Source organism: Mytilus trossulus, chromosome 3 (assembly GCF_036588685.1).
Source record: "Mytilus trossulus isolate FHL-02 chromosome 3, PNRI_Mtr1.1.1.hap1, whole genome shotgun sequence".
Classification (NCBI taxonomy): Eukaryota; Metazoa; Mollusca; class Bivalvia; order Mytilida; family Mytilidae; genus Mytilus; species Mytilus trossulus.
In genome coordinates this window covers 46,389,917-46,401,424 of record NC_086375.1, presented here as the reverse complement: position 1 = coordinate 46,401,424, position 11,508 = coordinate 46,389,917, and the positions used below count along the sequence as shown (strand labels likewise).

Here is an 11,508-nt window from a genome sequence, read left to right as displayed (position 1 = left end):
CATTGTTCTTTATTTACTATACCTGACTACAACCCTCATCATCATATGTGGTATCATTGGCTGACCAGCAGCATTGTTCTTTATTTACTATACCTGACTACAACCCTCATCCTCATATGTTGTATCATTGGCCGACCAGCAGGATTGTTCTTTATTTACTATACCTGACTACAACCCTCATCCACATAAGTTGTATCATTGGCTGACCAGCAGCATTGTTCTTTATTTACTATACCTGACTACAACCCTCATCATCATATGTTGTATCATTGGCTGACCAGCAGCATTGTTCTTTATTTACTATACCTGACTACAACCCTCATCATCATATGTTGTATCATTGGCTGACCAGCAGCATTGTTCTTTATTTACTATACCTGACTACAACCCTCATCATCATAAGTTGTATCATTGGCTGACCAGCAGCATTGTTCTTTATTTACTATACCTGACTACAACCCTCATCATCATATGTTGTATCATTGGCTGACCAGCAGCATTGTTCTTTATTTACTATACCTGACTACAACCCTCATCATCATAAGTTGTATCATTGGCTGACCAGCAGCATTGTTCTTTATTTACTATACCTGACTACAACCCTCATCATCATATGTTGTATCATTGGCTGACCAGCAGCATTGTTCTTTATTTACTATACCTGACTACAACCCTCATCATCATATGTTGTATCATTGGCTGACCAGCAGCATTGTTCTTTATTTACTTTACCTGACTACAACCCTCATCATCATATGTGGTATCATTGGCTGACCAGCAGCATTGTTCTTTATTTACTATACCTGACTACAACCCTCATCATCATAAGTTGTATCATTGGCTGACCAGCAGCATTGTTCTCTATTTACTATACCTGACTACAACCCTCATCATCATATGTTGTATCATTGGCTGACCAGCAGCATTGTTCTTTATTTAACCAGAAGGCTTCTTTACATATGCCTTCTTTAAGATCTGACATCCATGTGGCTCCAATGTCTATAACACCAGCACAGAGGCCTGTAAATTATAAAATCCTATAGTCAAGTTCTTCCATAAAATCAGGTGAAAAAAAAACATTAAATCTATAAAACCAGCACAGAATTCTGTAAAATTTAAAATTATTAATCATGTGTTGCAAGCAGTGTCCAACTAAGATCACACTTAGAGGTTCATATTTGGAAACCAGTATAAAAATAAATCAGATCAGAAATTAAAATAGTAAGCACACAACTACATGTCCACAGAATAATGTGTACAAGTTTTGAGGAAAAATCTAACCAACAATTTCAAGGAATTGATGATATTAATATAAGCAGAAATTAGTATCATCCTGAATCATGTTTTAATAGGAAAATCCAATAAAACATACTGACATGGCAGAGATCAATAATAGTAGAATCTCAGTTTGATTGGAATTCTGTCAAAGAAATTTCAAGAAAGTGTGGTTTTTTAAGATTTATTGTGAAATGAATAATTGTTTGACTGTTGCTTGTTTAATGTCCAGTGGCAGATTTTTCATAGACATCCAGAACGAATGAAATAATAATCTATTTTAAAATGTAGGCTCTGCAAGGTGGCATGACCAGAATGAAGGACCAGAAATTTGGTCAACCACTGAAAATAAGGGTATATTGGATAGGGGTAGAAACAGACCCTATACAGACCCTTAAGACAGTTGCTGCAAGTGTACTTCAATTTGCAGAGCTGGGCACTCATCCTACAATAATCATCAGATTTAACTTCCAATTCTTAATTGACTTGTCTGTAAGTTGTGAATCCTAAAAGCCAAATGATGCCCAATATTGCTAAAGGTTTACAGCTGTGATGATGGTAACCTGGGGATAAAAGTATTTATACATCCCTGAGCTGGTGGCTTCCAAAATAGGGATGATGAAGAAGCAAGCTTACAAAAGTGTACCTATATATTTATATAGCTTTCCCTTTAATCAAAACAAGACCCAAAATGAAGAAGCAAGCTCACAAAAGTGTACCTATATATTTATATAGCTTTCCTTTCATTCAAAACAAGACACAAAGTGACAGATGTGGCTCTATAGCTGCAATGACAGGCTACTTCAAATCAATCAATTTGGAGTTTTATCAATAAATTATCTAATCAATCAATCAATCAATCAAATAATGAATTTCTTTTTTTTTTCTTTTTTTCTTCTTCTTCTTCTGAATTTCTTAGTCAGTTCAGACTTATTATTTCAGGTCTAATTTCTGATATTGTCTTTATTCTATCTTGTCCATACGATTATCATCAAACACAGATATTCTGTCTGTATGACTGTCATAAGATATAAATAACATTCCAATATGTTTTCCCCTAACAAATGACCTTTTACCATTCTAATTTCCTCGTAAGATTGATAAGGAAATGTACTTATGGGTAATTGATTTGTCTTTCCCTCCCAATGACTCCTCGATAAGTTAATTGATGGATTCCGGTTAATTGGATAAATCAAAACCTGACATTTCTATAACTAGAAAACAGTAGGAAAAGATCAAATCATAGAACTTTATTCAATTTAATCCATCCTCACAAGGATCATATTATATTTTTTCTCGTAGAATTTATTAGAAAAGTTACGAAGATTTTGTATTGGAAGTCGTTGTCAAGTTATGAAAATGTTATTAACAGAATATATTGGAACATCTTCCACAAGTTCCAATTAAATATAATTGCCCTTTCTGTGTAATTAGAGGACAATCTTTAGGGGACCATGTTCAAATAAAACTCATAATTTCCTAAACATTGTATATATATGCTGTAATAAAACTTTAATCAGAGTGAATATAAAGTAATGGGATCTACCAGCACAAAGTAACTAATGAAGAAATATTATTGAAGACAGCTATCAGGGATTTTATTGCCACAAATTGAGATTATCTGCTAATATGTAAAATTAAGATTGGTGAGAGTTAAATTAAAATTAAGTAGCGTAATCTCCATTCTAATTTGTTTTTACAAGACATTATCTTTTTTGCTTTTTTGGGAGGTCTAAACGGACAAAAACTGAAACTCAACAAATTTTATTTTATGATAAACTGTCTTTTAAATTTGGATTTATTATTAATCAAGGGATACTAACTTTTGTTGATTTCTGGGTAAAAGTAAACCGTAAATTTTAAATGTTCACAAAGGTATGAAGTATACAATGGTATTAGGCTGGTATGCAGATTTCATGATATGTAGAGTTTATAACAGTAAATCTCTTCAGTGTGGGTGTAAATGTTATGTCATACCCCCTTCAAACAAGAGGCTCTCAAGAGCCTGAATCGCTCACCTTAATTTTTTTGGTTAAACTTCTCATCAATGTTTCAAAGGAGAAGATTTTTAAAGTAAGTCAACATGATGAACAAATTGTAAAAAAAAGTATATATATAAGGAGCTATGTTTCTTGACATACAAGGAAATGAAATATAAAATTTATACTAGATACTCTTAAAACTCATTTAGCCTAAGTTTGGCTGAAATTGATACAGCAGTTTCAAAGGAGAAGATTTTTTAAAGTAAGTCAACATGATGAACAAATTGTGAAAAAAAGTCTTTAAAGGGCAATAACTCCTTAAGGGGTCAATTGACAATTTTGGTCAAATTAACTTATTTGTAGATCTTACTTTGCTTAACATTTTTGCTATTAACGGTTTATCTGTACCTATGATAATATTCAAGATAATAACCAAAAACTGCAAAATTTCTTTAAAATCATCAATTCAGGGGCATTATACCTGAAAAACCAGTTACCCAATAGGCTGAAAATTTCAGGACAGGTAGACCTTGACCTAATAAATATTTTAACTTCTTGTCTTATTTGCTCTAAATGCTGGAGTTTTTGAGATATTAGCCAAAAACTGCATTTAACCCTGTGTTCTATTTTTAGCCATGACCTCCATGTTTTTTGACGAAATAGAAAATAAAACACAAACTTTATTTTATACACCCTACTGATCATTCAGTTAAAGTTTGGTTGAATTTGGTTTAGTAGTTTTAGAGGAGAAGATTTTTTAAAGTTAGCAAATGTGATGAACAAATTGTGAAAAATTGTCATTAAAGGACAATAACCCCTTAAGGGGTCAATTGACAATTTTGGTCATATTATTAAACTTATTTGTAGATCTTACTTTGCTGATCATTTTTGCTGTTTACAGTTTATCTTTATCTATAACTAGAGGCTCTAAAGAGCCTGTGTCTCACACCTTGGTATATGCGAATTAAACAAAGGAAGCAGACAGTTCATGACAAAATTGTGTTTAGGTGATTGTGATGTGTTTGTACATCTTACTTTACTGAACATTCTTGCTGCTTACAATTATCTCTATCTATAATGAACTTGTCCGTGTAGTTTCAGTGGAAAATGTTAGTAAAAATTTACAAATTTTATGAAAATTGTTAAAAATTGATTATAAAGGACAATAACTTCTTAGGGGGTCAATTGACCATTTTGGTCATTTTGACTTATTTTTGAGTCTTAAATTGCTGTACATTATTGCTGTTTACAGTTTATCTCTATCTATAATAATATTCAAGATAATAACCCAAAACAGCAAAATTTCCTTAAAATTACCAATTTAGGGGCAGCAACCTAACAACAAGTTGTCGATTCATCTAAAAATATCAGGGCAGATAGATCTTGACCAGATAAACAATTTCACTCATTGTCAGATTTGATCTAAATGCTTTGGTTTTTGAGTAATAACCAAAAACTGCATTTAACCTCCATGTTCTAGCCGTGGTGGCCATCTTGGTTGATTGGTTGATTGGTCGGGTAAAAAAACACAATTTTTAAACTCGATACATCAGTGATGATTGTGGCCAAGTTTGGATTAATTTGGCCGGTAGTTTCAGAGGAGAAGATTTTTGTAAAAGATCATGGAGATTTACGAAAAAAGGTAAAAAATTTACTATAAAGGGCAATAACTCCTAAAGGGGTCAACTGACCATTTTGGTGATGTTGACTTATTTGTAAATCTTACTTTGCTGAACATTATTGCTGTTTACAGTTTATCTCCATCTATAATAATATTCAAGATAATAACCAAAAACAGTAAAATTTCTTTAAAATTATCAATTTAGGGACAGCAACCCAACAATGGGTTGTCTGATTCATCTAAAAATTTCAGGGCAGATAGATCTTGACCAAATATGTAATTTTACCCATGTCAGATTTTCTCTAAATGCTTTGTTTTTTGAGTTATAAGCCAAAAACTGCATTTTACCCCCTATGTTCTATTTTGAGCCATGTCGGCCATCTTGGTTGGTTTGCAGGGTAAATAAACACAAATTTTAAACTAGATACATCAATGATGATTGTGGCCAAGTTTGGATTAATTTGGCCTAATAGTTTTCGAAATTGACTCGAAAGGGCTAAACGCAAAATAAAGTATCCTCGAAAATAAGTTGGTTCACAGTTTAGTTTTACTGTAAAAGTTTACTAACCAGCAGCAACACCAACCAACAAGACACACACCCATCCTGACCATGCATCATGTGCACTTAAAACCTTTTCCCAGCATCCTTCTTGTCTTTTTTTGGTGATGTGACGATGTCTCATACGATCTCTAGCAATATCTCTCAACCAATCAATTGTATGGAAATCCTCATATTGACCAATCCCGGAAGGCAGGTCCTCCAAGGTGTCCATCAAATTTGATGAACCTAAAAATAAGAATATAAATCTAACAATACATTCATGTTAGAAGTTATAATAAGAATATTAAGATTAACAGATGATTCTAATAAGCAATAAACTTTAAAATTTATGGTCTCTCTATTTGAGTCGTCCATTAACCAGCCTGGGGAGGAAGGCTGAGTGCCTGGAGAAAACCACCAACTTTTAGTAGGAAACTGACAATCCTAATCAATTACACAGATCTCATGTACAATTAATGTACAAATGTTAATTCAGTGTTTTAACATGTGAAAATCTGTAACTTAAATAATTTCATAATTTATACTTTTTACAGAAATAAACGAACCAAAACAAAAAATATAGATCAAACAACCCATGTAAAAATTTGTAAGGTTTCCGCGGAATCCAGTGTCTCGCCTACTTTTTCTGAAAATCACAGGCTCAAAAAAATGAGGACAAAAATCAATAAAAATTTTCCTCTTGATACTATCTTTTGATTGTAAGAAGCTTCTGTTCAAGTTAGGTAAAAATCCAGGATAGTTTATAAATCTAATAAATGTTTAAAAACTTTAACTGCAGACTGTATGTAATGTTAACTGGAAGAAAAACTAAGTCCATTTATAAGTAAAATACAGATACACAGGTACAAAATATTAACAAAATTTCCTTCTAAATACTAGCTTTTGATCATAAACAAGCTTCTGTCTAAGTTTGGTACAAACAAAAAGTAGTTTAAGAAAGTTATTAATTTTTTTTTTAATTTAACCACATATGTGTTGTTTCCTGGCATAAAATCTAAGTCCATTTAAAAGTAAAATACGTAAAAAAACGGATTTATTTTTTTACCAAATTTACTTCTGTATATTATCTTTTGATCATAAACAAGCTTCTGTCCATGTGTTTGGTACAAACCCAGGATAGTTTAAGAAAGTTATCAAAATTTTAAAAACTTAAACCACAGAGTGAATGTAATGTTTCCCCACAGAAAAACTAAGTCCATTTATGAGTATAATAAGGAAAAAATGGAATTTTTTTTTTACAAAATTTACTTCTGGATACTATCTTATGATCATAACAAGCTTCTGTCCATGTTTGGAAGTAATCCAGTATAGTTTAAGAAAGTTATTAAAATTTCAAAAACTTTAACCACAGAGTGAATATTTTCGGCCACCGCTGACGACAACAACACCGAAGACAACGACAACACCGAAGACGGAATGTAGGATCGCTTAGTCTCGCTTTTTCGACCAAAAATCAAAGGCTTGACAAAAATGTACATAGGAATAACTTATATTTATCGATAATGATTTTAAATAAACATGCAGTCTCTCTTCATTAACCACACAAGTTATCAACATTGAGGTTTTCAGTTTAAGAATGACAGTCACATTGAGACCACACTAGGCACTGAGTGTATTATAACACAAGATGTGCAGCCAGGGGCGGATCTAGGATTTTTAGTTAGGGGGGGGCGCAAAATTTAATATTTGCCGTGCGGAGCGAGGCGAAAAATTTTTGGAGGTTTTTTTAGGTAAAATTATTGAAATATTCTTCTTAAGGGGTGAAATGTAGATAGCTCGAACTATTGTGTGTTAAAATAAGCGAGGAATTCAAGTTTAAAGCTGAAACAGCCTTAATCCACACCTGACAACAATCTACAGATAGACGGGCGGACAGAGTGAGACGAGACAGATCACAATTGCTCACCTAACCAATATATTTTTCAAACGAAAAGTTCTACTTTTACCAGCAATTTTTAATTGTCCTTTCATACTATCTGTTTTTTACTTTTTTGATTTTCGGAGGTCGTGCCAGACTTCACTGTGTTCGCCACAAACAACTAAAATCAGAATGAGATGCATTTACGCAGATATTTTAATTTACTTGGGATCCCAGGCATACGGTAATACGGTACAGAATTCGGCTAACTAATTAGGTTGCAAGGGAGAAATAAATATAGACACAGAGATACAAATTAATAAACTAACCTTTCGCTTAAAACAGTATTTCTATCTTTCATTACGGATATCATAAAAGAATCTCACCTGCCGACTGTTTTCTGGACCGTGTCATGATGAAATTGTGAAAGTGATTTAGGGATGTTTTGGAACTTCGATTAATCAAACAAATTGATTATAAAAACCGAAAACACAATGTTATAGCTGTTTTTACTTTAACAGCTAAAAACCTATTATATCTGTCATCAAACGCAGCTCCGCGTTTGACACATTCCTTTCAAATTATTGATAGAACTTTGATAAAGCGTAGGTCAGTTGATTAGTAATCACGTTGATTCTGTGAAACTGACTGTTTTATTTATACTTTGAATGTTAAAATAAGATTGAATGGTCTCTTCTGATACTTGAAAAATGTTGAAGTCAACCCATGCTTTGCAAATTTTAGGGGGGGCGCACGCCCGCCACGCCCCCGCCTAAATCCGCCCCTGCCCAGCTTTGATCTATTCTAAATGCTGATTCAGATCAACTCCTGAAGAACAACATTATTAAAGATGATTCTTTTATTTTTTTAAGTCTGTAGTAACTGTTTTATTTACAATCATAACAAATTGTCTGATTTACATACATCATTATCATTTATACATATTTCTAATAATACTTATCAAGATTATCTTTATTGATAATTTACAGTTATCATAGATAATCTATTTACAATAATAAAAGAAAAATGTTGCTTTACACTGTCAAGTAAAAAGTGGTGCATAGTTTAATACAACACATTACCATTTTCTTGTGTAGAAGTTGGAGATTCCATTTCATCCATTTCTTTATAATTTTTAACCATATGGTGGTACATATCCTGAAGTCTTGTTAACTTTTCCATTTCCATAAACTTTTTGAATCAACTAATTTGCAAGTATGTAAGATGAATATTTGAGCCTTGTTTTAGAAAAGTGCAGTAAAATCCATTAACATCTCCAAATAATGCATATCAAATACGTAATTACTTCAGTCATCTACTATTGAAAATTTGCTTTCTAACTTCAAGCTAAATTATCAAACTAAATAGAATTCTTTTTCCAGATATTGTTCTACAAAGCACATTATTTTCAGTAAATTTAAGTCCAAAGACATTAAAAGAAGAAAAATCTTTATCCAAAACCACTTATTGCCCATAAGCAATGAAATTCCATTAAATTTCTTCAAAATTTACAGTTAAACAGTGTTGACAAATCTTCTTGACGAAAATCACTGCCGTAATTTCCTGTCACAATGCAAAATCCATACTGTCATTTTTTCCTGTGGCAAAATTATTAAACCATGTAGAGAGAACCTCCAAGTGTTAGAACCAGATCTTCTACCGAGGACATTTACATCTAGGCATATTGACAAAGTTAACGTCAACAATCTCTAACCATGATACAGACTTCCATCTAATGAATATAAAATACTATCAGACTCTCCAAACACTCTTACCATACAATTCCAATATGTATGTAAATTGGACTGCTATTTTACAGCCACAATGCAAGCTTTTAAGACCTGTCATTTATACATCTCGTAAAATTACAATGTAAACTATGTCTTTTATTCATTGTGCATATTATATATCATAACTCAATATTTCCAACAAAATTCCAAACTTGGAAACTTTTAAATTGATTTTCCTTCAGTTAATTACAAATATTACAAAAAACTCTGGAAAGCTAATGCCATTAAATCCATACAAGTCAGTTAATATATCCAGGATATTTACATATAACACCAGCAAATTTAATGTGTATGAGTCTGCATTAAACAAAACATCAAGGTGACTGATAAACAATATTCTTTATCAATGAATAATAATTGTATGGAAGACAATTATCATGATTATAAAATAAAAGGACCATTGGATGCATCAGCTGCCTTACCCCGTGGACCACAATTACAGGTAATTAACTCTATTTATTGTACAAAATTATTTTTTTAGCAAATTCATTAAGCACTGCAGAGCAATTGTGTTTACTGGTAAATCAATTAGCTTTCTGTCTTTCATTATTGAAAGGACGTACATAAGAACAAGGGTATAAAACTTAATGCAACATCTGCTATGATGGGGCATAAAAAAATTAATCATGAATTTTTATAATTTTAATTAGAAAGTTTTGATAGATTCTTTCATTGAATTCGATAGAAGAAAACAAGCACAAATAAACATAAAACTATGAATAAAACCTTATTTAAACACAACTATATTGACTCTGAACTTCTTCTCATATATAGCTTTGTATTAATTGACAGAGAAGCAGCAATTACATTGTTATTAAAGTCTATGGATGTAGACAATGTGAGAACCAAAAAAAGACCACCAGTCTTTGGATATACCCAGAATTTTACCATTTCCACAGTTACTCCCACTGGCAAGAGCTCTTACACTGTTTAAAGAACAAAATCTCTCTGGACTATTTCTTTCAAAAGTAAAATACTAGTTCCACTCTTGATACTGTGTGATTGAGGGCTTACATCTATGAGGTATATGTATTTTTCTACTACTGAAGAAGTTACTGTAAATTCAGAAATTATTGTGTGCATTTATTGTTGCTTTTTTGTCATTTTACGCTTTAATGTGATTTTAAATTTTACAATTCTGAAAAAAAAATCTTGTTTATTTTCTTATAAATATTTCAAAATGTGAGTTGAAATTATTGCGTTTACAACTCTGTCGCATTTTTCGCAATGATAAAAACCTCACTATAATTTCTGAATTTACAGTATATGGACTCCTGTTTGTCTCTAGTTTTTTCTGTTGTAAGTTAACTTAACTTTTTCCTTACGTGTACTATTCATATAGCTATATTAATCATTAATTTGATAAATGCATGCTGTTTTTTGGTGTATAGCAGTTCAATTTATCCTGTTAGAACGAGCCACAGGCTTTCTTTTACATCCAATCTTAAATTGTTTTATGCCAGACTAAACAAGTGCTCTTGGACCTTTTAGTAATGTCATCAGCTTGACAAGAAAAACATCCAATCAAAGTTTAAACAATATGTCTGCCAATAATCACCATATATATAAACTTCATTTTATTATTTGCTTTCATATGCAAGAATGATCAGGTTTTTTTTTATGAATAAACATTTATTGAAAACCAAACCAAGGACTGCATGCATGAGATTAAAGTATGCATATTTGATACCATGATTAACTAATAACGGAAGTCTCAAACCTTTCACCTTATTCATACATATACCATGTTCTATGTTTAATAAATTAGTTGTCATGGAAACACTTGTCTGGTATTGAAAGGGCTTCTCAATTTTTGACTTTGATATTCTGATTGAGAGAGCAAATTGATTAACCGTTTCCGTTAACTATTTTAAGGATCAGTTGACAAAATCAATCCTGAATTTAAGATTTATTATGAATCCCTCCTTAAACAGCTGACTAATCTATTGTGGAAAATGTTAACTGGGAAAAATTATGAGCTTGAATGAGCAGTTATTCTCTGCTTTAAGAGATGACATTTTTCAACCTATCGTTAAGAATTTTTGTGGAAGATCTACAGACACAGTTAAAGATATCAATTATTGATTCCAGAATTATATTTCTTCCTAGTTTTTCATTTTTGCAGGTTTTAATATATACCCGATTGTAAGACTGTAACTCAGGAAAATGTATGATATGAAATAAACATACCTTAAACAGCTGGTTCAATACTTATGTTAACTCTGAAGTTTATAATTAACCTTTCCCATGCTGAGCAGGGATACAAATGTAACTTAATCAAACTAATAAATAATATTTTTAACTAATGGATGAAAAAAAATTCAATTAATTCACTTATCATTTCTCATACAAATTACCAGTTAGCATAATATCTGACATTACAAAATCATATGTTAGTTGACATATTCAATGTCTTGCTA

General features: G+C 31.8%; 1 protein-coding gene across 1 annotated transcript; it reads right to left on the bottom strand.

Moving 5' to 3' along the window:
• Positions 1–868: 868 nt before the first annotated feature.
• On the bottom strand, positions 869–8,480 carry LOC134710824 (H(+)/Cl(-) exchange transporter 4-like). Its single transcript, XM_063571221.1, has 3 exons — positions 8,371–8,480; positions 5,447–5,685; positions 869–1,020 (listed from the first exon to the last, which is right to left on the bottom strand). The coding sequence occupies exons 1-3, from the start codon at positions 8,478–8,480 to the stop codon at positions 869–871; spliced, it is 501 nt and encodes a 166-aa protein (XP_063427291.1).
• Positions 8,481–11,508: the final 3,028 nt, after the last annotated feature.

Coding starts and splice junctions, on each gene's coding strand:
- LOC134710824 (XM_063571221.1), bottom strand. CDS start 8,480: ATGGAAAAGTTAACAAGACTTCAGGATATGTACCACCATATGGTTAAA. Junction 5,686..8,370: donor CAAGAAAATGGTAATGTGTT/GTATTAAACTAT, acceptor ATGTATTGTTAG/ATTTATATTCTTATTTTTAG. Junction 1,021..5,446: donor GTTGGTTGGTGTTGCTGCTG/GTTAGTAAACTT, acceptor TATAATTTACAG/GCCTCTGTGCTGGTGTTATA.